General features: G+C 38.5%; 1 protein-coding gene across 7 annotated transcripts in view; it reads right to left on the bottom strand.

Moving 5' to 3' along the window:
• The window catches only part of TRPS1 (transcriptional repressor GATA binding 1), a 275610-nt gene that overhangs the window by 194615 nt on the left and 54272 nt on the right, over positions 1-26723 (bottom strand). For all 7 annotated transcript variants that reach the window (XM_019495760.2, XM_059723804.1, XM_006261871.4 and 4 more), the window contains 2 exons: positions 15385-16514; positions 5414-6017 (listed from right to left, as the gene is read on the bottom strand). In XM_019495760.2, the coding sequence (XP_019351305.1) occupies positions 5414-6017; positions 15385-16514 (1734 nt within the window). The remainder of the gene's footprint in view (positions 1-5413; positions 6018-15384; positions 16515-26723) is intronic.

Below are 26723 nucleotides of genomic sequence, written 5' to 3'. Positions count from 1 at the left end.
GAGGTACATTTTTTGTATTCCCACTTACCAAACTTCCCGATACTCTCTAAGACAGCTACTAGAAACATCTTAATAAGAAAAATAAATTAAAGCTATTCAAAAAGTGTAACAAGTCCTTGAGAAAGCTGTGTTTCACATGTATGGCCTAGTAACTTTCTCCTAAGGAAGGTGCATCTGCCATGTATGTGTTTGCACATACACAGATTACAAACTATCATAGTTGTTATACTCAGCTTCTAAAAGGATACAATCTATCTGGTGTTTCAACCACTAAAAAGACAAAGCAATTCTACCTCACTTCCTTCTATGCTGTGTATGGCATGACAAAGATTGGACAGTGACCACTGCATATAGAATGAGAATATATAAACAGTAGGGCTGTGCAAAATTTTGGCAACCGTTTCATTTCAGAAGTGTTTCAGCCCTTTTCAGCACCCAAAACACTGAATCCCAAATGAAACAGAAGGCTCTGAAACATCTGAAACAAAACGAGACCATCCAAAATATTTTGGAAATGTTTCAGATGTTTCGGAGGCAGGCTTCTGGGGAAACAGAAACCAAGAAGACAGAGGGAGAAGGGGGAGGGAAGGGCTGCTCTGATATTGACATCTGTAGCTGCCCAGTGTCTGCGCTCTGTCCCTGAGGTCCCTTCCAATCCCAGTATTCTGGGGGAGGGATGGCAGCTTGCTGTCATCCTGTGTGCAGATCTGGGGGCCCACCCCCCGGGAAGAAGCCCTGTAGCCCTCCTTTTACAGTGCTGGGAGACTGGGGCCGGGGCCTGGGCAGGGCAGCCATGGGGGGCTTCTCCTGCCAGGGCAAAGGCAAGCACAGCCAGAGGAGCCATGGGAGAAGCCCCCATGGCTGCCCTGCCTGGCCCCCACTCCCCTGTCTGGTCCCAGCCTCCCAGCATTTAAAAAAAAAAAAAAGGCCCGCACTCACCACCTGCAGCAGCGGCAATCAGGGTCTCTGAGGGATCATGGCAAAACCCTCCGGCACAGTGTGGGGCAGTGGGGGGCAGCAAGGGTCACCCCTCCCCCAGTTGACACCCGCGCAACAGCTGTCACATTGCACAGGAGCAGCACATCTTGGCAGGGTGCCACGCACTGTCTGGGAGCTGGGGCTGCTCCACCCTTCAGCCACAGCCTGGCACTGCTGATCCCCAGTGGCCCCAGCTCCCAGACAATGCGCAGTGCCCTGCCAAGTCACGCTGCACCCGCACCATGGGGCTGCTGCGACGCAGGGACCAGGCAGGGGGGGTGATCCCCACTGCTGCCCACTGCCCTGCGCTGAATGGGTGGCCTCTGCCACAAGCCCTCAGAGGCCCTGATCACAACTGCTACAGCAGGGGCTTTTTTTTTTTTTTCTTTTTAAGTGCCAGAAGGCTGGGGCTAAGTTTGGAATGGGGGCAGGCAGGGCAGCCGTGGGGACTTCTCCTGTGGCTCCCCCCACCCAGGGAGAGGCAGGCACAGCCAAAGAAGCCGCAGGAGAACCTGCAGCTTCCTGGCTGTGCCTGCTTCTCCCTGGCCTATCCGAATCTCCAGACTGGTGCCGAAACAGCGTCAAAACTCCAAAACAGATTTGGCCAAATTGAAACAGAACAGTGCTCTGAAACATTGAAACAAATCACTGTCCTCTGAAACAGCCAAATCCAAAACTAAAATGAAACATAGCCATTTCGCACAGCACTAATAAACAGCTGATAACCATGAAAGGTTCTGCAGATGCTTTTTTAACTTAAAAGCTTACAGATGCTAAATAAATCTGACAACATAATTTGCCATATGTAAAATTCCTTCCCAGGAATTACCCCATAAATAAAAGATTTTGTATTTTATCCATACATGTGTGCGCACATACACACTTCTTTTGCCAATTAAATCGATCAAAATCCAACCCTGAGTTCCATGCAATATCATTCAAAACAGAGCAGCCAGAGGTTTGAGTAGTGAAGTAAAAGTTCAGATCCTAGTATTGCCATTGGCTTGCAATTTGATCTTGGGCAGACCACTAAACTCTGTCACCAAATGACATGTAGTGGCCTTAATAGCCAGCATTTTGAAAAAAGAACTAGTGATATGACTGCCAAAATAGGTATCAGCGGGAAGCTTTGGTTAGGGATCTCTTACGTCATATGGACGCTTACCATCTCCTCCACCTAGGTGGGCAATAAAACAAAGTGTATGTAAGCAATAAAAGATATTTGTGGGTACAATTAGTGACAAATTTCGGAAATGGAAGAATAGCAAAATTAGTCTAAAGAACTTCTAACTTTGTGTTGGTCAACTGAGGTTCTCTTTCTGATAAATGCCAACCACAAAGATTCCACTGGATGATCTCCTGATCCCATTCAAGTCAACAGGAGTTTGGCTCTATACACGTCATTCATAACTCTGCACACAGTGCAGCTAAAATCAAGAGTTAAATATGGAGTTAAATCAAGCTAAATCAAGAGTTAAATACGGAGTTCAGTGCTAGGAGCCTCTTCCATTAATCCAGTGGGCATCTGAGTCAGAATTAATACTAAGCTTCCACATTCTATTATTCCCCACTTGTAACGATAACCTCAAAAAATGAAGGCTGAAGTCTAAATATTTTCCTCTTCCCTCAATAGTGATGAAACATACATGATAAATGGATTCTGTTCAGCATACACTTACTAAGTATAAAAAGATGATTAATTGACTTAAGCAATCTTCAAAGAAAAAAAAATAGAGGCAGGAAAATAAAAGGAAATGGGGACTGAGGGGACTAAGGGAAAAACACAACTGAACAAGTTCTAGGTATGCTGATTCCAACAACCTTAATCAGAGTTAAGTTATATTAGTGACTTTCAGTAAAGACCTTTCAAAATTTATTTGAACTCGTTGTACAGAAAGGTATAGAAAGTGCCTACCATGTATCTCCCTTTTTCTCCAATAGCAAATGGTCAGTTAAACAGAAAAAATAAAACAGAATTACACTAAGATTTGAGGACTGAGCTTCTAAAGTGTCTGACCATTCACAGAACTGACTCCATGCATTACCAAATTATTTAGCCATTTAATTTTAACTGACAATTAGGTTTAGATGCCACTGAAAAAAGCATGAACTTTAGCCCCAACTGGGTAGCATCCCAAGGTAAAGATGGTCTTTATGAAGAGAGCCAACAAAAAAATCTATGCATTACAAAGCATCATTAAGTAGGATTTCAGGCTGTGCACAGGGTGAATTTTACTTCAAGTTGGGCCTTTTTTTTTTTTTTTTTTTTTAATAATGACAAGTGGAAGAGGAAAAAACATTAATATTAAGTGTCCACGGACAATTGTCCCATGCCAAAGGATATAAACAGAAAGACTTTTATGGCTGGGGACTTTGACTGGAAAGTACCAATGCTCCTGCTGAGCTTGAAACACAGAGGCCATGTCCAGATGAGCATGGCCGTCGGTATGTGATGCTGCCAACATATCTGCAGTGCCACATACCACATGTACAGCTGTTCTCCGGGCTGCAAAGGAGCAGCGCAGGGGGGAGGGTTACCCCATGGAAATCCAGGGGTCAAAAAAAAAAAAAAAAAAATCTGTGCAAAACGAAGAGTGGAGCAATACGTACGGTGGCAGCGCATGCCACTCAAAACTAGAGCCTGGCTGGCTGAAGCCACGGTCTGGTTGCCAGCCAGACTCTGAGTAGCAGGATCATTCCAAACAAGGTGTGCTGCTGCTAGTTGTCCCCAGGGAACCAAATATCAATGGTCATGTGGACATGGCCAAAGGTTACTGGCTAGAGGAATGGTCATGTGGACATGGCCAAAGGTTACTGGCTAGAGGGTCTTCCCCTCTGTTCAGGGCCAGACCAATCATTATATTTGGGGTCAGGAAGGAAATTTACCCCATGGTCAAACTGATGCAGATGAGGGGATGGGGGGGAAAGTGTTGCTTTCTTCTGTAGTGGAAGGAATAGCCCCCTTCCTTCCTTAGGTGTCTCAAACATTTTAACACTCCTTGTAGCAGCAGGACATTGGCCACTGCTGTCCCCATGCCTTACCTGTGGCAGGTTATGGTGTTATCCCTTGTAGTTGTGTCAGGGTCAACTATGTAGTTTTACTAATAGTTAGACAATGGATTTGTGTTGGATGGTTTGGATGGGAATGATCATCCTCTAGCAGGAGTTGGACTAGATGTGCTCTGAAGGTCCCATCCAGCCCTACTTTTGTATGATTCTATACCATAACTACTATTCAAACAAGTACAATGACACCAGCAATCATTCACAGCTTATGAAACACAAGAATTTGGTTGCATAAAGCATTTAACTTAGAAACATATGATTTTAGTAATTAGAACAAATAACAAGTTTTAATCACTGCTGATTAGTTCAAGAACATTTCAGAACATTTTTATAAATACATAAATATCTAAACATAAAATCAGAGTAGGCCATAAAAGTGCGCATCTACCCTTTGTACTCATCTGACGTATTGTACACTCAGATGCATGTTGGGTACAGTGGTGATAAATGTCCTTAAAACAGAATTAGAAATGCAGCTAATCCTCATTTCCATTTTCATTATTGGCTGAGATTGCATACAGACTGTCAGCTACCGTAGCAACTTTCTAAGAGATCAGATGGGAATCATCATCTAGCGAAAACAGAGTTAACCTAAACATAATGACAACATTTTCCCCCCAACACTCTTGTTCTCAAAATCTGAATTTTCTGAACCTCAAACTTCTTCCCAATGGAAAGTACATACCTTGAGTGAGACAGGAAAAGCCCATTAAATGCAATTTAGTGCAAGATTTCAGAGACAGAAACACTATAGTTTTGTTTTTGAGGGAGACAAGGTAGGAATATTCGGCAAGATGCATAATTTCTCTTTCACAACTCCTTAATTCCCTTTTTAATTATGCTTCCAAGGCAACCAAAGTGACAAAATGTGTATGGAATTATGTTCTTCTAAAAAAAAATTCTAAACAAAGAAATATTCATATTTGAGTTGCTTTTCACATTCTTAGCCATTTAATACTGTGAAATCTTACTTATATATGAACAGTCATACCACCTCACAATGTAACTGATGATTAGTTGTGTTAATACAACAGGTATGTAGCCTTCTAGGATTCTAAACCTTCCTTTTCCAAATATATCAATCGTCACCTTGCATAAATCAGCAGGAATGATCAACCAAAATTTAATCAGATCTAATAGCAAAGGTGAAAACAATTGCTTACTAATACTACGTCTACTTTGTTGCTTTATATAAACACTTGGGAACATTTACCTGACATTTTAGTTTTACAAATTTCACTCTTTGATGGGTCTTCATAATTTTCCTCTTCACCTTGGCCAACCATTCAAAAATTGGAGAAATGAATTGCATACACATTATAAAGTAAACACAACATACATGCAGTCAGGATAAAAAAGAAAACCTTACCCTTAACAAGGACTGGGATTCATCCTTTGCCTTGTTATCACCTGATCCAGGATACTGCTGAGTGAGTGGTCCAGATTTCTCTCCACCTCCTGCTGGCACCCCCTGCAGGAATCCCTTGGGCTCAACAGCCAAGCCATACATGGGCCGCGCAATGTGGGCAGCTTCTACGTTTGGACTATTCCTTAAAGGCTTTGGCTGCTCTTGGCCAATGGACACTGGAGTCAGTAGGCCTAAGCTTGCTTGTGTATATGATGGGCTACCTCTCAAAATGTCTGTTCCTCTCCAAGTCACACTGCGAAGATCATCATTGGAGCTGTCAGTCCAACCTTTTTCCTTAAGCACTTCCTTATCTTCTAGCTTTTCCCTCTTCACTAGACTGTCAGAAATGGGCTCCCCCATTTTGGGGTCTGGATTGATCAGACTGTAGACCTTTAGGTCAATTTTTGGCTCTTCCTTGATAGCCAAAATGCCATGACTGTCCTCCCCATTGGCTGTAGTGATGTCCATCTCCTGACAATGCACAGTGTTGAAGTGCTCTAGAAGTGACTGAGTGTCAACAGCTGTAAAGCTGCACTGACGGCATTTGTAACAGTTATGCACTCTCCTGAAAGAAAATAAAGAGTGATTTAAAATTAGAATCCCCTCACCTTCCCCTATCCTGTGAATTCTCACAAATACGTGATAATAAGTATGAAACAAAACACTTCCCAAACCAGAAATGAAATTATCTGGTTTGTTCAATTCTAAATAAAGAATGTGGGTTTATTTATGTTGTATCAGGGATAACACAATAATTAAACCAGTTGTGAAATACCAGAACAACTGGTTTGTTAACTCTGTTATTTCTGACCCACTTAAGTACACTTGGACACAACCCCATTGTTCTGAACTCTACCTAAATTTCATTGCAGATTTCAAATGACTTTTCAATTTGAATCAGTATACTTTTTACTTCTATGACACAGACACTAAGGTTAGATATTTTGCAACAAAAAACAAAACACCTGAGAGGACATATTTCTCAATGACATCTAATGAAAAGCCTTTTTGTATAGTGTGACACTGTATTTAAAAAGTTCCTGCTAAATTGTTTTAAAGAAATCCTTTGCCTGTTGTCAATTTTAATTTAACCATAAAGAGGAGTTGAACTAGTGTTCTGGTTAACTTATAACTAAAGATACGTCAAAAGATAAGATTTCTTTAAATGAGCGACTATTCTTTTGAGTTCTTTATGGAAATTCTTGATACCATTTTGAAATGAGACCATTAAGAGAAAAAAAAAAAGTTCATTGTGTAGTTATATCTTGCTTTCTACTATCAAATACAGAAACTCTGGTGGAGAATGAGAAGTTTTCAAATAGAGAGGTAGAGAAGTCATATAACATGTAAACTCTGATATAGCCCACTACAAGGTGAAGAATACAGTGGAACAATATACCCTCCTGCTTTCAGTTTAAAATTCTATGCAAAGTATTATATTATAAATTTATATAAAGCATATGTTACTACATTAGAACAATATGCTACCCATTTACTATACATACCATAGGAATAGAATGCTTTGTCATATGCTATGCAACATTATTATTAATAATTATTCATTTTATAGAAGTGTCTAGAGTCTACAGTCAGGCTTGTGGCTGCACTGTGCTAGGCAAGGTACCAACACAAAGTAAAAGACAGTCCCTGCCCTTAATCAAAATGCATATAAATCTGTAAATCCTTCTCCCTACAGATACACTCACACATCCACACCCTATGCATACAGACTCACAGTAGAGACTCTAGCCAAGTTCAAAAACTGAGACCTTGACTATCCACACAGGACAAAACTTGTATGAGAAATCTGTTATTGGCATGACAACTCTAGTTGTTAGAAATTAAGTCTTCTGAGGCCAAAACGTGGTCCCAGTGAAGTCAATGGCAAAACTCCCATTGACTTCAATAAGAGCATGATTTGGCTTGTAGCGCATCTGCAGAGCTGGAATGGTAGACACAATGTCCCTTTATTTAAGCATGATACTTCAGAAAAGCTAAATTGCCAAACTTAAAAAAAAATCTTGTCTATTTCCTTTTCTTGAAAAAACAATCCATATGTTATTTACATTGTCTGATTTTCATACAATTGTGCCGGCCTGCAGACATGAGTGTGTGTGTTTGAGTATCAAGATCTCCAACTCTTACGTAATATAATTTTTCTCTTTGTCATTTTCAGTGTTTTATATACATCTGAAAAGACTAGATGGGCTCCTTCAACCACCAACCCTCCCCGCCCAGTAAAATTATCAGTCATTTAGCTATGTTGAAAAGGAGTCTGGTGGTGGGACAGAAAACAGAGAGTTAAAATCTTTTTCTGTGTTATTTTCCCATTCTAAAATAGCTCTTCTTTAAAAACTTCTCTGAGTGATGCAAATATACATTCTCTTATAACTCACTTCTTTTTTGAACCAAGCTTAATTTTCTTCTGAACCAAAAAAGAGAGAATGCACTCTGATCAAATCTATCTAACAAATACAAACAAACCAAGTTATAAAAAAGGTCAGCCACATAAAGGTGGGATATCTTTGGAGAAGGCCAAGTTAGACAGGGGTTAGTTATTGAAAAAGCCAAATTAAATAATATGCTATTAGGGGCTAACAGCCCAACCCCAATGTACTCCCTCTGTGAAAATATATCATGCCTTTGGGAGGCTACTTAGCCTTGAGTATCTGTTGTTTAATTTGGCCATTCTAAATAGCTCACCCCCTTTTCTAACTTTGCTCCTTTCTACAGACATAGCACCTTCAGACAGCTGATCTTTTTCTGACCAACATGGCTCTTCATGTGTTCACTAAGTTTTTTTTCTTTTTTTTTCTCTTTTTTTCTTTCTAAATCAAGAATGATATACCTGACCATTATGATCATACGAATAAAGGTACAATGCAGAGGCATCCAGCCAGAAATTTTTACCGTATATCATATCCCAGTAGACCTGCTTTTATTACTTCAACTAATTCTTTTAGACAGAATTTTGCTTATCCACCAAAAATTACATAGATTCCTTAATTTTCCAGTGCAATTTTTATAAGAAAGCTTGCCTGTCAGAAGAGATTACTGCTGATTCAGACAAGTACAAGAATGAGATATGGCCTGAAAGGGCCTATCGTTTTTCGATTTCACATTTAAAAATAAATAAATACATCTCTGATGCCAATCTATGAAACTGGATACCTCAACTATATAACACTGGCCAGTCTTACTGATATTTGTCAATAGCACAGTGAGCAAAACAAGACTTGGAATTTCTCAACATAGGCCACAGAGCTGAAATTAAATTGCTGACATTCCCCAACCTAATTCGGACAAGGAAAAAAATAAAAATCATATGCCTGAAATATTTTAATCAGAATACAAATTCATCAAATGCAAAAAAACCCCTCAAGACAGGAATCGTGTCAGATTTTTCACGCTAACAGGGATCCAAGAATTTTTTTTTAAAATGAGCAATTTGAAGTCTACCCCTTCTTCCTAAAAGGCTAGGCCTCTATGAAGGCTTGTGCAGTGACTCCTAAAAGACTGAACAAAACAAAACAAATCTTAAAAGCAAGTCACTTAGCACATTATATTAAACATGTTCAGTATGCACTATGTTGCTATAACCAACTAGGTGGCTGTTGTATCATCTGAAGCTGTAATTTTAGCTCATAAAACACAGAATACTAGGACATGTGTTGATCAAATCATGAGAGATCACCAAAGAAAAGCCAGATGTAAAAAAAAGTAGTGTAAATGTAAAAGCGTGTAGTATTTTTCCCTCTAGGGTCTTCCTCAAGCACTGCTCTAGTCAAGGGAGTTTTTCTACTGGGTTGACTAGTAGCTTGATAATTCAAGCTTTAAATTCAGCATGATAAATAGGCATTATCATACTATTTTTATTGCAATGTAAATCTAAGGTTCTGGTCATTTGGGAATATTAAAATATATAGAATAAGGGTCCACCAGTTCTAGTAAAAACTCTTGCTAAATAGTTACATTCTGCCTACCAAACAGATTCTTCTCATTATTTCTTGGTATTACAGTGGCTGCTTGCATTAGTTACTGTACCAACACAGAGGTTGATGTAAGGTGCTGTCCTGAGGATCTCTCTACCAAAATCATTGCAGATGAAAATTTGGGGAAAAGGTGCAACACACAGGAAAAGTGTCCTGGATGAGGGCATAAGCAGGTCATAGGTTTTGTTAAAAACATAATGACAAGTATACAAATTATTTGCTTAATTTATCTTCAGTTTAGGATACGGTTTATTTTCTGGGATAGTATAAAGGTCATGAAGGGGGTAAAGGAAGACACCATTAGAGTAAGAGAAAACAGCAGCTACAGGAAGAAGGACAATTAAGGGGAGAGATATAGAAGAGAGAAGGAAGATAAGCAAATGGAATGAGGCTGAAAGTGCAAGAGTAGTGGACTAACGTGGAAACAGCAACCACTGACAACAAAGTGAATAAGAAAAAAAACCAGATATGGAGACCCTAGATTTCAGGAGTTGAGTGGATTAAAGCACATGGCAATTGAAAGGACTCTTCTGCCTACTGCTACTAATCCCTAAATAATAGGCAGGTAAAATATCAGTTTGTTTCGGGCTGGTCACACGGAGAAGAAAGGGTTCTGGGAGGCCTCATTTTATTTTCTCCCCCTTAGCTGCAGCAAATGCTGGTTACTTTGGAGCTAAGTCCCAAGGGAGTGGAATTTCTAGCATCTGTACATGTCTTTGTCCTCCTGCTGGCTGTGGTCGCTCTTCCCCCACGTGAAAGGAGTAGAGGTAGCCAGTCCACTGTCCCAAATACATCTCTCTAGATTCAAAAGATACGAGGGCCTAAAAGTGCCTGTACTCACAGCAGCAGCTGGCCATGGTATATAGTATTCTTCATTTTATTTTATATAGTATTCTTCATTTCCTCTTCCATCGTGCTGGGTAGTGTTAAATGCTCGGCTGGATAGTTTGTCAATCTGACCTCAAGGGCAGCTGCATTTCAACAAAGTGAATCTTCCTATTTACTGTAGTCATAACATTTAAAGTCAGATGCCCAGCTGCATGTATAAATGGATGCATCTACACATTCATTAATGCACCATAGTTACTGCATATTAAATTTAGTACTTGTATAACCAAGTACTAAACTAATGCACAGTAACAGGCATTACTGGGCAGTAGCACTGGCACATACCTTTTTAGTGACGCTAACTGCGCAATAGCCTAGTAATACTGCACAGTAGCATATTAGCACTGTTTATGCTGTGATGCAGTACTGCACAGTATTATTAGGCTACTACGCAGTTAGCATCTTGTGTAGACATGCTGTGTACCTGATTTGTATCCACAATTGCCACAACTGCATACAAAAAACAAGCTGCTCCCCCCCCACAACGCCATTTCTAGCAAAAAGACTAATTATAACTTGATGGTGATCTGCATGTGTGAAAAAACAATTTACTGTTGCAACTGTGTTAACTGCAAGCATGCATTTAGCACAGTTTTACACTCCCCCCTATCTCCCCCAACCCCGACTACATGCATACTTTTTTGAAAATCAGGCACTTTTTTGCTTGTAAAAATGTTTTAATGTTTTGAATGGCAATGGTATAAAAGTTAATTTTTACATTATCAACAGAATATTTCTGTTCATTGGAAAATATGATTCTGCTTCCAATACAAAAAAGGTTTTGTCTCTTTTGGAGCAAGAAGTGATGCCCTCCCCCCCAAGTCTTTTCTTTCTGTGGTTGTTGTTTATGATGTAAAGATTTATCCTACGGTTCTTCTAAAGAGGATTGTCCCATTTTTCAGCATATTATTGCTGCTGTTAGATCCTAGAAAGACTGATCAAATATTTTGTGTTAAAACATTTCTTGACAGCAAATGACCTTTCAGTTAAATGGAAATGCTCATGGTGGGGGGAGTCTAGTTTCAACAAGAAATAGAAAACTGTCTTCAGTTTTCTGGCAAAGAACTCTGTAAAAAAAAAAAAAAAATTCAGCTGCCAAAATAAAATAAATTTATTCTTCAGGTTTTGGAGTTTTTAACATATACTTATAAAATATTTGTGAAAACAAAACCAAAAAAAATTTGTTTTCCTCTAATTTTTTTCTTTTGTGAGGAAAATAATTTCAGCAGCATATCAAAGCTCCCTAGAATCTTAAATATTTTTCTAATCTGACTTCATATATAAATATATGATAATAATATCAAATATAAATAACACTGAACCCATATGAAATATACTCTTGTTCTTAAATTCTGAATGAAAGCAAAAGAAACCTACTGACTCTTCAGGAGGAGAATGGAGAATAATCAGCAGTTAACTAACTAGGAAATGTAGGACATTGAGCCTTTGGGGGATTTGTTTGTGAAAGCACATTCTAGGCACATCTGAACACAAAGAAACTGAAATGCAATAGATTCATTAACTTAAATTTAACTAAACAGCCTTCAGATCATGTCAAGGAAAAATTGAGTGGGGATTAATCTCAAATACATATTTCTGTAGGCAAACCACTTGAAAAGTAATGGCTCTTGCAAATTCAAATGTTGTTAGTAACAAAGGGCAGCAGAGGCAGGCCTGCACTGCAGATGGATAAGACTGGAGAGCAGCGATACAGAGATAATATTTTAGGCAAACAGACAAAAATGAAATTACAGCTATACAGCCAGAATAATGCGGAGGAATAACTGGATAGCCTGTTTGTGTGGCTGACGCTGAAGTTAAAAAGATATGCATACAAAGTAAACAAAGATGCAACCATGTGGGCAGGACTGAAGCAGGCCTACAGCATTCAGCATACAGCAAGGGTAAATTAAATATGGAGTCTAAAAAACACCATTTCTGCCTATACAATGCCTAATTACATGTTTATAGTTAGACTTTGTTCAGCTCCTTCATATATAAATTGGCAACAGCCATTTTTGTTGCATTTTCTCCTTGCAGTGGCGGAACTAAAAGTAAACTCTTTCATATCTATAAATACACAACGTGTAGGGAAATGCATGATGTTGTGGCATAAAGGCTTTAGTAGGATACATTTAATGAAGCCACAAAGAAGGTCAGCCAAGATGAATGCTGATAAGCCTTTATTATCATGCCATCATGCTTTCTTATATATGCTACATAATTCATAGATCCTATTATTTTACAGAAGTTATAGAACACTTTTTTATTATTAGAGCTATTTTTGTACCTTTCCTTCATAGAGATGGATCTAACTGTATGACACTCAGCTGTAGAAAGCAAATATACATGACTGATAAAGTTAAAACTTCCCTAGAACTGAATTACTGAAGATAGAAATGTAAGCAATATACCATTATACAGGTAAATATTTCCATTTGCTTTTAGCCTGATAGATCAAAAGATATAACATAATATTAATGTATATGAAAAAGCCGTTTTTGATTAATTTAGTAGAATTTTCTATATACAACAATCATAATTTTTCCATCAGAGTTAAACTGAAGAAGTATGACTCCATAGGAAGGGGAAAAATAACACCAGTACACATTTAAAAGAGGACCATGTAAAAAATCAGGAAGGATGTATGGGGAGGAGGTTCAGGGGGTTACAGAGCTTTTATTTCTTTTTAAATTATATAACATCTACAGGGTATAGGATCATGTGATGTACCAAAAGGTTTAAAAAATTCTCTATAAACTTTTCCAAAAAGGACACTAGTTTTGGCACCCCAGTCACCTAGACATCTAGAGTATCTATACACATGCTCCAGAGTAGAGGGGGAGGCATTTTAAACTAGAGCAGTTCTGAGAGCCACTGTAATTAAAGCACCCACCGCATCACTTGTATTCAGCAGCCCATGTGGCAGCAGGGGCAGTTTAACTAAAGCTTGTCAAAAAAGTTTTGTTAAAGCGCCCCTGCCGCCATTCTGAAACATAGGCACACTGAATACATGATGTGGAGGCTGCTGGAGCATGCTAATTAGCACGCTCTAGCAAACTCAATGAATCAAGTGTGCTCCAACACATGCTAATTTGCATGCATTGGAGCAGACAGCCGTCACATGTATAGGTGACCCTAGACATCAGTCACATTAAACTTAGGCAACTTGTTCAGTACCTAAGATAAGGCACTGTGCTTGAAAGATAGTGGCCCTCTCTCTTTCTCAAGTTCAAAGGTCTTCCTGAACCCAGTGGCCCATTGAACTAGTAAGGTAAAGTCATACAAGCATGTGCAGCCAATGGCACACAAGGGAGTGATGTGGCTATTGGCACATCAGATCACTTTGACTCCCGAGTTTGAATAATGAAGTACCCATTTACAGCTTGGTCTCCTGGGGACAGCTCTTGGTAGAAGTCTGGAATGAGGTTCAAACTCATGCCCCTGGAGCCATAGCAAGACACTTAACTGCTTTTCTACCACACCCCTTCTCTCTCATTTTTTCCAGGAAGGAGTATTTTAATTAAACATCCTTGTTAAAATTTCAAATTACCAGCTGCAGCCAAATGAAAGTGTTTTCAGCAGTTTTTTCAGCCATTTCAACATACCAGCTTTTTAACAGCTAAAAAAAGATCAAGATATGCCCCAGTGGGAGACAAAGTGCTGTCTATGGAGTTCTAAAATGTGGCCGAAAGCTACCCCAATAATAATATTTAGTACTTAGGTACCACTTTTCATCTTCAAAGAAGTTTATGAACATTGACTAATTAATCCTCACAACATCCCTGCAGCCAACATGGCTCAAAAATGGGGCATAGCATGCTGGAACCTGTATCCTCTGTAGGCCGCCACTCCAAATAAAAAGATGAGCAATCTGTTCCACTTTTATGGTCTCCTGATATGCTGCCAATGTAGCCCTCTGTTGGGCAACACTTGGATGCCCCTCATTTTCATTTCTATTAAAGAATCGCACACTAATCTGTTTTTGTTACTTTTTGGACGTCATGGAAGCTATTAAACACATCAAAGATTCTCAAGCATTTAACAGAGATTTGACTTTTATCTTCACACTTTTTTGGCTTCCATGCAAAGATCTTTTTTGGAAGAGATGCAACTTGGGTTTTCTGTTGTCATATTGACTCATTGTGTTAAATATTTAACATATTTAACATTTTTTGCTTAATAATTAAAAAGAGGGCTTTTTTCTGTTTTGCAACAATGCATAACTACTGCACTTTTAAAGGGACAAATCCTTAGATGATCTAAAATGGCGTATAGCTTCACTGAAGCCACAGCTGAAGATTTGACCACAACAGTTTAAAAGGGAGTTGGCGGCCCGAACGATATTGTGTCATAAGCAAGTCAGGGGACTGGCTTAGTCCATCTTCAGATAGAAACATTAGTATTAAATAAACTGATGCTTTTAACCAGCGACACAAATCATCTGCAAAAGGACTGTGGGATGATATCAATGGACAAAAACAGTGCGTGCTCTTAGTTTGAAAGGAACACAAAACAACAGTGAAATGCTCAAATTTAATTACTGCACTGCTGGAATTAAGCATGGAAAATACAACAACAGGGTTATTAATAAGCATATTACACTGCAGCACTATAACAAAGCAAAAGAAGTACATCCCTAATCCATTTTGGGAAGGAAACCCATTTGGTTTCCTTTAGGAATGAAGATGCTAACCCAGCTTTTTAACAGAAACAGCAAATTAAAGTAGCCAGAAGCATTTCAGATGGAAAGTAGTTAACCAAGCCTCAATATGTTGGAATCACAATACCTATACAAAAAGTCAAACTCCATTCTAAGCTGCATTTGTTTAAATCGGTAATGACTGCATTGACTGAAGTTGCACCAATGCAAAGTGCTTTTTTGGAGATGACTTTACTGATACAATTATACCTACATGCATTCCCATACTTTTCTAACTTTCAGCTTCTCCAGTATGGTTAGGAGTCATGACGCTTGATTAAAGATCTGGGAGAGAGGTTGGTAGTTTGTTTGTTTTTCTAGCTACTTGTAATTTTAAACTTTATCTGTACCTGTAGTGTCGGGAAATCTCCTCTTCCACCTGGGTAATAAAGTCACATTTGGTACATGAGTGTTCTTTGTTCTCTTTGAGAGTCACTGGCCCATCCATTCCCTGTAGGGTATTTGCTTCTTGTTTGACATCAGATGCCTGGGCTTCATGTGCATTCTCATAATGAAGCAGGAGAATGTCTACATCAGGGGTGGAGAAGGAACATTGATGGCACTGGTGTTTGACTCTAGAGTTTCCTGTCACCCCAGGGGACAGATGCAAGAGCAAGAGAGCACAGTGGGAACAATTACTTTTTCTGCAGGCAAATGGATAAGTAATTTCTCCAAGGTGCTTTTCTGGGCTGCAGAGGCCCCGGGGACAGAACTGACAGTGCTTAATGGTACATTTGTGAATGTTGTGTAGCTGCTGATAATGACAGAGAAGTGGGCCCACCACTATTACATCTGGGCCATGGCTCTTGGAGTACCTAAAATCACAGAACTGACAGTTGTAGCTTGTCACCATGTTGTCCTCTGCTCCTTTACTAGAAAACTCTTTCTTTTTTGTCATACTGGTGCCCTTTTCTGTTTTTGTAACTAGCTCCCCATCTACATTTTTGGCTAAGTCATTCTGGTTAATGACAGATCCCCTAGAAAGTTTATCATTCAGATCTGGATGCAGGTTTCCTGCCTGGCTTCCCCCATGCTGTTTGCTGTTGTGTTCTAAGAGCTTGAGTGAGCTAGATGATTCACAGCTGAAACTGCAAAATTTACACCAGTAGTAACTGGTTGCATCTGTACCATTTTGTCTAGAGGAATCTATTGGCTTGATGGGCACTGAGTATCCAACTGGGGTGTCATCTCCTGCTTTTACAGTGATTTTGTCCTGCCACTTCCCCAAGTCTCCAGAATCACATGATCGAAGAGTAGGACTGGATTTATTAGAGTTTTTCTCTGAAGGTTTGCCAGATTCAGAGGAGGGAAGGGCTGCTTTCATTTTGTTTGGATGGGTCTGTAAGAAGTGTTGCTCTAGTTCAGTGGACGAATTGCCCATGTAAGTGAAATTGCAGAATTTGCAGCGGAAGTACTTGGTGTTGCCTTGACAATCTGGAGTTTTGCGTCCAATGCCGATAAAGGTTCCACCTAAAGTAACCTATGGGAAAAGAAGAAGGTAATTTTAGCCTCATTGTAGAATTATTTAAAGACCAACAATGGAGGGGAAAAAAAAATCATACAGTAATTTAAGATTATTTTTTAATAACCTATATCACTGGTATTTTATTTATGTACAAGCAGAATAAAATTGTAATAGCATCTTGCACTTCAGCATGTTTCAGCTAAAGATCTCAAAATGTTTTATAAAGTTGAGTAAATACTATTCCCATGCTTGATTCAGGGAAATCAATGCACACACAGATAATGCTACATGAACACAGATTTCCCATGTTCTAGGCCAGTGTCCTATCTCCTGAAATATCTTCTGCTGTTCTAAACTACTTAGTAATTCTGCCTACTAATTCTGGCACTACTAATTCAGAAGTAGGATCCTGGTTTCCTTTTATAAATGATTCCAACAGATCTTTATGACTGAGTGAAAAGTAAAAGATCACGCCCCGATACTGGTCATTCAATATACCAAGGTATAGGTGGTACTACTGAATTTAATTGCTTGGAGCTGAACCAGTGTTTATAAGAGACCATGAGGCACCAGCCTTTTTTTTTTTTTTTTAAACCAATGTTTAACAGTTGGTGGCTGAAATGAAAGGTGTTTTGTTTTTTTTTCAAAAATTACTTAATACAGACATAGTCCAAAGAAATCTTTTATTTGCCTCGCATAAAGAGCCCAACTGACAAAATAAGGGTGGGAAAAATGCTGTAGAAAAGTGACACCACACCTTAGCACACCCAAACCCATGATATCAGTAATAAAAAAGGGGTATGTCTGCTTAACTGTTCTCACAATCTCTGAACACATGATCTGCAGAAAGGACGCAGAGTTTCCAAGGCTTATGCTATTAAAACCTGTACTCTTATAACAGGCAGTCCTGCCCTTCCTATGGGTACACCACATCTGCCTTGTGACACCACAGAGATATCTGATGGTTCAGTAGAACTGGTTTGAAGGCTAAAAGTAAGAACAAAACAAAAAACATAAGCAAAACAACTTGTCATGACAAAAATGTCTCCATTGTTTTAAATTTTTATTTAGAATCATAAAAATTACATAGCATCCAGAGAATAATTCCTTTTAACACCCAAAATGCACTGCCATCCATCCCTTCACCTTCATTCATTTTGCCCTCACAATACTTGAGACACAAGCTGAAGTTTCTATGTAGTGGTGCCATGCCTTGGACTCTTATGAACGAGACTGACCTTAGTGGGGAATATGAAATTTCAACACAGAAGAGGTCAGATTTTCAGGACCCCAAATGGTAAGTGAATTACTGTATTTCTGCAGAATTCAGTTCTAGTACATTAGGCAAATGATGTAATTATCTTTCTTCTCCTCAACAGCTATGCCACATAGGAAGCATGTGACCATTGCTCATTCAGAATCACACCATACGGAAAGACTCAGACATACAGAAAGCATGAAATGTAAACATTTTAAAATGCATATAATATCAATGCCTTTTAGCCATTTAGCTTGGAGAACAAGATGTTAGGCTTTGTATGCCATCAGCATGGAACACATATAGTGAGTCAATGAGTTGCTAAATCACAGCATAATGATTTGCTTTTCAGCCTCTGATTATTTTTTAAGTAAACATAATTCCCATGGGAGTCTTAAAACTTTTAAAAGCTGAAATTTGATTTTCATTTGTTTAGAAAACATATGTAAATAGGTAACAGCAGACTTGCAAAATACCAGGCGTGTCTACATGAGATGCACAGAAGACTAATTCTACTACGCATTAGGGCAGCACAGCAAAAGCCATGCTAATACACCAATGTGCAGCAGAATTAGTGTACTGTGCATTAAGTATCACAAAAAGACCATGCACTGGTGCCACTGGGCAGTAGTGCTGGATACTGCACATTTAGGTAGAGTCAAATTAGAGGTGCTAAACTTAATGTGCAGTAACAACGGTGCATTAATGCACTTGTAGACTATGACATAAGTATGAGATAAGCATACCAGCAAACTTATCACTATATAAATTCAGAAGTTATGAGTTCAGTTTTAAGGAGGTATTTGAGGATAGAACTGCTTTGGTGTCCTGTCTCTGCTGCAGTGGATGTATTTAGTCATATCTCTAGCAGTAGGTCAGTGAAAATTTCATGCAAAATTACTAGGCCTGATCCACTAGGTCAGTTAGATTTGTAGGTGCTCCACAAGATTTGGCTTATTATGTCTTAAATTTTGTGTTACTCAAATGACCTTCAGTGAAAGTTACCTTCATTTAACTTAGAGGGCATTGACAGAATTATGAAAAACCAAGTAACAACCACTCAGTATGTGATTAACTGGGTTGCAAGAAGATCTGCTTTTGCTCATTTAGTTGGTTACTTATGTTTGTTTGTTTGTTTTACCCCTGCATTGAAAACCAGCCAAAATACTTCACCTTAAGTGGCTGTAACGAGTAAATACATCCATTATTCTTAGAAGTCCATTTAAAGCGACTACAGATGACAAAACTCATCTTTACACTGGTGTTCTTTAGACATCAGTTAGGAAATCTGAGTGAAAATAAATCTGTTGCTGCTTGTTGCTAATTACTCTTATTTCTGAATAGTGGAAAACCATATTAATAATATTAGCATTTTAAACAATGGGGTAGCTGTAAATTATAATATTTTTGTAACTTTTCTTAATCCTGCTTAATGCCCTACATAGCAAATTCATGTCCCAGGCTAATACCTCCTTCTCTGCATCATGAGCAGGATAAAACAGAATTAAGTACTTACAGCATATCTTGTGCTTACCAGTTGCAACAGAACAAAAAAAAAATCCAGACACTGGAATGTAATTGATTACCAATTGCTGTCCTGGCATTTTACCAACCACCCTGCTACCATTTAAAATAATGTATCCTATTAGGAGAAGGTATACGTGAAAGGTAACAATGGGTCATCTTAACATGATTGCACTCAAAAGCCATTTTTCATGCACAGCAACCTCAAGTTAAAGCCTTCCCTAGGGTCATCAAGTAAGGGAACTACATAAACTAGCTACTTGGAAAATGGTATAAAGTGAAGCTGTCTCATCTTCAAGCCAAAATTCGGATGAATTTGCAGAGCTGTTTGGATTCGTGCATTCTATTCAAGTTTTGGCCTGATATTCAGATTTTTCTCTTGCATGCCATACCTCTGTAAGAGCACCAAACTTGCTCTCTATAAGTGTATTCTTGACTTATTGTTCTTTCTTAGTTTTCCCAGAGAGAGAAGGAACAAAGGAGAAAAGGAAGAATCAAGAGAAAGGAAAAAGACATCCCCCTGGAAATCAATATCTACATTTCTTTGCAGTTATAGATGTGATGCTGGCTTCAAGTATTTATTCCAGCATTTAATTCCCATTCTAGTCCAATCTCATTCCTCACATGCTCAGAGCCTTGCTTTCTGCTCCATGCATTCCTCAAGCCAGGAATCGCAAGGAGGGTGGGAAAAAAAGCCTAGAGCTACTGTTCCATCTGAGCTGTGGAAATGGTGCTTACTTCGCCCACAGTAGTGGTAGCTGGCATCAGGAATGCCCACCGAGTCAGAAACCTGATACTCTCAGATCAATGGTCCCCTGCCAGATGAACAGAGGAATATTTCACTATCTCTTGCAGATCCCTTTAAGGAGGTAGATTAGTACGGTAGTTCCTGAACTAATTCAACAGCAAGCCCACTGTCAGCCCTTACGATTTCTTGTAGAACCTCATCTGCCCTGATCATCAAACCTTTAACTGATATGGGGGATGGAGGAAGAGGCCTTGAGATCCACAGACCATTTATCATGTGATTTGTGTACTGCTGTCTGGGAACCACTGGTGTCATGCACAGAGTACTAGCCTTTGATTCAAGAAATCTGGTTCTTGTTCCTGACTCAGTCACAGATTTCCCTTGGAAGGTCCACACCTCACTATTACCTTACTAAAGAGTCAAAGGAGGAAAAAACATGTTATTAATTGTGAGGGGCTCAGAGACCACAATGATAGGGGCATCATGCATAAATAGACAGCACCTCCTCCAGCCAGACAAGAACCAAAGAAACAAGGTTTCATTCACAACTAACTCCAACCATGCTCCGTGACTTCACTAAGGAAAAATCAATGAATCTACTGTGGCAATTAAAACCACTTCAGGCTGTATTCACTCTCTCTACTGTTTCTTTTCCCTTGGGAATTAGCTTCATTTTTCAGGGGGAAAGAGAGGAGCAAAACAGAGAGTTATTTTGCCTATTGTGGCACTCTCTTAGCCCTTTTCCAAATCAAACCCATAAGCCAAATACTATTTTGCAACAATGAAAGATAACTATAATAAGGTGAAATATTCCATAGAGCCACTTTCCCTTCATTGGATCTTCCCAAATATGTGCTACTCTTTGAAAATCTCACTTCTGGGAAACAAGGTTCTTTTGGTAAATGTCATATCTTTTATTAGACCAACTACATTTTAGGTCTGAGAGAGTATACTAAGATACAGATATTGGGCTAAACTGAAATATCTCATTAGGATGGATCACTTGTCTAAACCCTCTAGAATTCCAAACTCTTTGTAAAGGTAATTGACTTAGTAATTAATAAAAACAATTATCAGAGGTGTTTGTTTCTACTAGTCATACAAAGAGGCTACAACCCAAATGGCACATGTTTCTCTCCAATACAGTTAAATATATCTTTCATTTACATTATTATTAGAGATGCTTCTTGAAGAGCTGAAGAAATACCTAAAGCAGAAATTGGAGATATGCTGACACACAGTAAAACCAATTGTCCTACTACCTTTTTTTCTTTTCTGACTAAATTTCCTAGCAACATGAATTTGCAAATGTTCAATGTACAAAAATTATGAAAGGCCTCTGAGGTTTTCAAATATAAGCTTTCTTCCTGTGGAGTTTTTAAGTAAATGAGGCATTTACATGTGTTCATCTCCTTTTGCTTTTGATGTGCAAAATATCTATGTATCCTGATTTAATCAGCATAATTTCTAAAAGAATTAAATGAAGCCTTTCTACTGAACTTCACCTGTGGATTTTCTTGTGGGGGGTGGACTTTGTACAGGGAAAGCTTACTTTGAGGTAGCTTTTGTTGTTTTTACTGTATATGATTTTATATACTATCCCTTAGGGCAGTATAGTTTAATGACTGCAATCACAGAGTAGAAGACAGGACTCCTGGGTTCTATTCCTGGTGTTGGGTAAGCCTTTGTAGCTCTTTCCCCATCTGAAAAATGGGATTTTTTTTCACAAAGGTCTAATGACACTTAATCTATAAAGCACATTTAAAAAGTAAGTTGAAGGGTGCATTTAAAATTCAATACATTTATTGCTGTGGAAAATACTCTATCAGAACACCCTCAGGAACAATATGACCTAATCAGACTAATGAAAAAGCCTCTCAACCTACCTTCTGTTTTGGGGGTTAACAAGGCTAAATATCAAAAAGACTAATAATTTTAAAAAAGCATATAAGTTTTTGTAAACTTAAAGACTGTTAACATCCAAATATAAGCATATTAATTAGTCTATATCAAGAAGATACATAAAAGCAGTTATTTTTTCAGGAAACCCATCTAATGAAAATGAGAAATTGCAAAAAGGCCAGCTAAGCAATATTCTCCAGTCACATATACAAAATAAAGGTGATTTACTCATTATGAAAAGATTACTCTTTAAATGGTTACAGCAAATAACAGAATGAGAAGTCAGATTCCTTTTGACAGTCAAGTATATTAGCATGAAAGTGATCTTTGCAGTTATGTTTCCAGTATAGATTCTGAACACTTTTGTAAAGAGCCTTTTCCAAAAAAATTCCCAAAACTACTAGAAGCCATAATCATCAGGAGGTACGCCAATTACTTCATACCTCACAGTGTGATCAAGCCCTCTTACTCTTTCCACAGCTTGTCATCTAATCAGGCTACTAATGATCAATTTTGAAAGTGGAAAATGAACAGCTGAAACTATTAATAGTGCAACCACTCCTTCCTGCTGGACCAGTCCTTCATTACCAGATGAGTTCCATTTCCTAATCAGATAACACACCTATAATGTAAGAAAAGGTCTGCATCCAATTAGGCTATGGGATAGTCACAATGGAATGCTTCTTCTGGATGTTAAGACAACAATTAAGGAACACTACTCATGGCATTTATTAACCAATGAAATTTGCCTTTTCATCTTACGTGAGACAGCCACAGCTATGTTGAGAGGTAACATCCATAGGATGTACCATATAGTTCTGTTTCCCTATGGCATGATATAACACCTACGTTTTACATGCATGGCACCAAAATGGAAGATGGAACGAAAGTTTGAGCCATATGCATAGGCTCCCCCTGGACAGAGTATGGACAAAGTTAGGCACCTCATAGTGTCATCCAAAACAAGCCAAATGTTGAGTAATGTGTCACTTGAAAGCAACACATGCTGTACAGAGCCTAGATTCAGTCAGCAGGAAATGCTGAGTGCAAAGGTGTGGCCTTAAATCCAGCCCCTTACTCAGGGCTTTGAGTAGTGCCACCCTTTCCTTGAGATCCACAGCCTAAAGCCTTCTCTTGAACATATGCCCTTGTCCTTGAAGGTCAATCTTTACTTCTAGAAGGCATTCTCAGGAGGCTATGCCTGTTTAAACAAAAGCCTAAGAGTTTAAGTACTTGTCCAGGAAGCAGGAAAAACAAATTCAACTCTCTCCTCTGCATAAAGTGTTCCTGCATTTTCCACAGGCCTGGAGGTGCTCTAATCAGAACACATCCTTTTCTGAAGTGTGAGACTCTCCATCCTTCCTGCTGGAAAAGTCTCATTGCACAGATGCATTGGTCAGAAGGAGACAATGCAGGGAGGAGAGGACTGTAGCTCAGTGGTTAGGTCAGATCCGCTCCCAGAACTGCTTCTGTATTGTACACAGATGGTCATAGGATAACATACAGAAGCAATCCTGAGCCCGCAGAGAGGCACCTATGGATATTTCAAGTGAAAAACTAAGATGTGGAATTTACATGCCTCCAGGTTCAGGCAGCAACTGGATGGCCATTTTCATACTGGTTTGGACAAAGTCAACTTAGTCCTGCTTAAGACACCAAAGTTCCCTTTCAAATCTGGCCTAAACTAAAGCTCCACTCATGCTTGCAAGTCTTTGGAACAAGTGTTAGCTGGCCAGCAATACAGAGCTACCAGTGGAGAAAAATCGCACAAGGGAAATTACTGAGATTAAAAATCAGCCAGAGCAAGTGTTCCATTTACCTCACCAGAAGATAGCACACTGATTGCAGCAATAAAGCTGATAACGCTGTCTGTGGCAGCTCAGCTATGGGCTCGCAAATGTGTTCTGAAATGTATACAGGAAGGAGGGTCAAATCTCACAGAACCCATTCAGTAGATTCACCCAATCTTATCACAGTTGATATCTATTGGTTAAGTTAAAGCTCTAATGGTAAAAATGTACAGAGAATGTAAAAAAGAGACTCCTTAAATTATGCTAGATCTTCAAATCTAATGGAATCTCCCTTGATTAAATATTCCAGACCAGAGGTTTACAAACTTTTGCTTATAGCATAGCCCCTTCCAGATGTACCAGCTGACTGTGTACCCCTACCAACATGTTTTATATTTTAACCCCTTAGATGCCAATTATTATAATGAAAATTATATCCACCATTACACAATTTCTCCCACGTAACCCCAAGAGATGTCTTGCACACCCCCAGCAGTACACATACCACAATTTGGGAATCCCTGCTCTAGACAATGAAAAAACTTACACACTAAGGACAGGAGGCTTGAATTCTTTTCAATTTTTCTCCTCAAAATCATTTATGTCATATTAAAAAAAAAGATAAGGAGTCCATATACCTGCATTTGACAAAAAATGCTTAGCTGTATAAAAAGTAGCCCAATAAAACATCTATTTTTTTAAAGATGTGCAGAAGTAGACATTAATAGTGTGGGTTATTTTAAAAGCAATTTCCTTTTTTTCCCCCCTGAGCATTTTCCAAAAGTGTTTAATCTTTAGCAGTCTAAAAATCTATAGTGGATTTTCCTCTATTCTCTTTTCCCTTTCTTTTTTTTAATCTTTCTTTCTTTTTGTTCCTCCAAGAATCAACAGCAATCCTACTAGTGCAAATTTGCACATACCAGCTTCCCCAGTTAACTATCAAGAGCCAGATCAAAGACACAACCTTCTGGTTTCTATCCCTATTCACTAGTCTAAAACATTGTATATTTACTACTGCTAGCCACCTCCATTGCACTGCAACAAAATAGTTTGTTATAGGTGACAGGATCAATAAATCAGTCCTAAATCTCACTATCATTTGACCTTAATTTTAGTTAAAGAGAGCTTTTCTTTTCTCATTTTAACCTTCAATCCAGTCCAAAATGAAGATAATATTGCTTGGATGAACTACAACTATTCATATTTACTTCCCCTTGTTCAGGTCATAAGAGTCAACTGACAACCAAGTTCCAATTAAACTGTAGCACAGTCCTTATCAATGCAAACCCTACACTCAGACATTAGACTACAAAGATTCAAAAGTTGGGGGGGGGGAAGAGAGATGGGGGAAGAAAACCCCTCTGAAATAGACATCGTAGCTATACAAACACATGTGGGTACAAACGGAAATTTCAGATGTACTTTTACTATGTTTATGAATGTAGCAAAACTATTCAGTATTTATTGCAAAGCATGAAAATATTAATCAGTTACTTATCTTCTGACATGTTCTGCATCAACATCTGTTGTATGTGGAAGTGATGAAGTATAGTATTTGGCTCAAGATCTTATTTAATCTTCTCTTCCCAAATTGGGCAGGAAAAATTAGCACTCTAAAAATTGAGTTTCCAGCTCCAATTGTTTCTTTAAAATAAATCGCCTACATTGTATAGGTTGTCTGGTTCAGTTTGGAATATGTTTCTGGTCTGAGAAAAGACTGATCTTAACTAGATTATCTATGTGTTGCTTCCTACCGCTTTTTGTCTTCCTTGCAGTATCTTACTGCCAAGGCTTAAGAGACAAGTATAGTCTAGGTTCAGCTGTTTTATTTCCAGTTCTATCAGTTCAAAATGAGATAACTCACACATCTGTTTTATTTCTGAAAACGCTGCATAGGAAAAGTGTCCAGCCCATTCTAATCGTGTATAAACTTCCCTATAAATAACTAAGGATCTAACAAAACCATTGTTTGGAGGAAATGAAAGTGTGTTTAGAAACTCAAATTCCTCTATACTGTATGCCTTAGCTGTTTCAATTTGTACATCTTCCTGACAGCATGGATCAGCTGCCCTAAGATACTGTCCCCAGAGTCAGCAAACTGAAACTATAGCAGGAAATCCAGGTATTAACAATATATTGCATGCTAATTATAACCCATAGTTATACACTCTAACGTTACTCCCTGCTGAGCTCCTTTACTAAATCACGTATTTGCTTTTTAACCACAGTTTGACGGGACAGTGTTGGATACAAGACAGTAAAATGATCTTCTAATAAGAAAGCAACTCAAAGACTGTAGCTTTTATGCATAACAATGATCTTGGTTTGATTTGCTGCTCTATAAAGAGTTGGTAGAATTTCACAAAGTAAGAGGAAAAGTTAAACAGCTTAAAAAGCTGCAAAGTTCCTGACTTGGGTTCCTGTTTCTCAGTATTTCTTAAGGAGAGACATTAGCCACCTTGACCTCTTCTGTGAAATTCTTCCTTTTAATGACAGTACTCTCTGCAGGTACTATTAAGTATTTCTACCTACATTTTAAAAAAAAAGTTTCTTGGAGGGTTATGTGGCAATTAGTACTAGGTCAATGCATCATCCTGTCTTATGCAAACATGCTCCTAAAATTGGTTTAACATTGAACTGAGTTTTCATGTGACCTTTGTTACCAACTGGTCCAAATTATTTTTATTCTAAAGTGAACATTTAGATCAAAGACTAAACCAGCCTTCTAGTACTTTTTCCAGATGATCCATAAAGGGGGTAAAAAAAAAAAAAAATCAATACTATTTAAATATATGGGGATTCACTAATGGAGTTTTCTCCAAGTAGAAATAATTAAAACAGAGACTCCATGAACATATTTTTAAATGCACTCTTTAGATAAAAATTTGCTACCAGTTTTTACTCCAGTGTTGAACATACAGTAAAATCATGGCTAAAATTTGATCCAAAAAGTATTGAGACAGTAGCACTACCTTTATATTCCGATTGATACAACTAATAAT

The sequence above is a fragment of the Alligator mississippiensis genome, chromosome 3 (genome assembly GCF_030867095.1).
Source record: "Alligator mississippiensis isolate rAllMis1 chromosome 3, rAllMis1, whole genome shotgun sequence".
In the NCBI taxonomy this organism is placed as follows: domain Eukaryota; kingdom Metazoa; phylum Chordata; order Crocodylia; family Alligatoridae; genus Alligator; species Alligator mississippiensis.
This window is presented reverse-complemented; position numbering and strand designations above follow the sequence as displayed.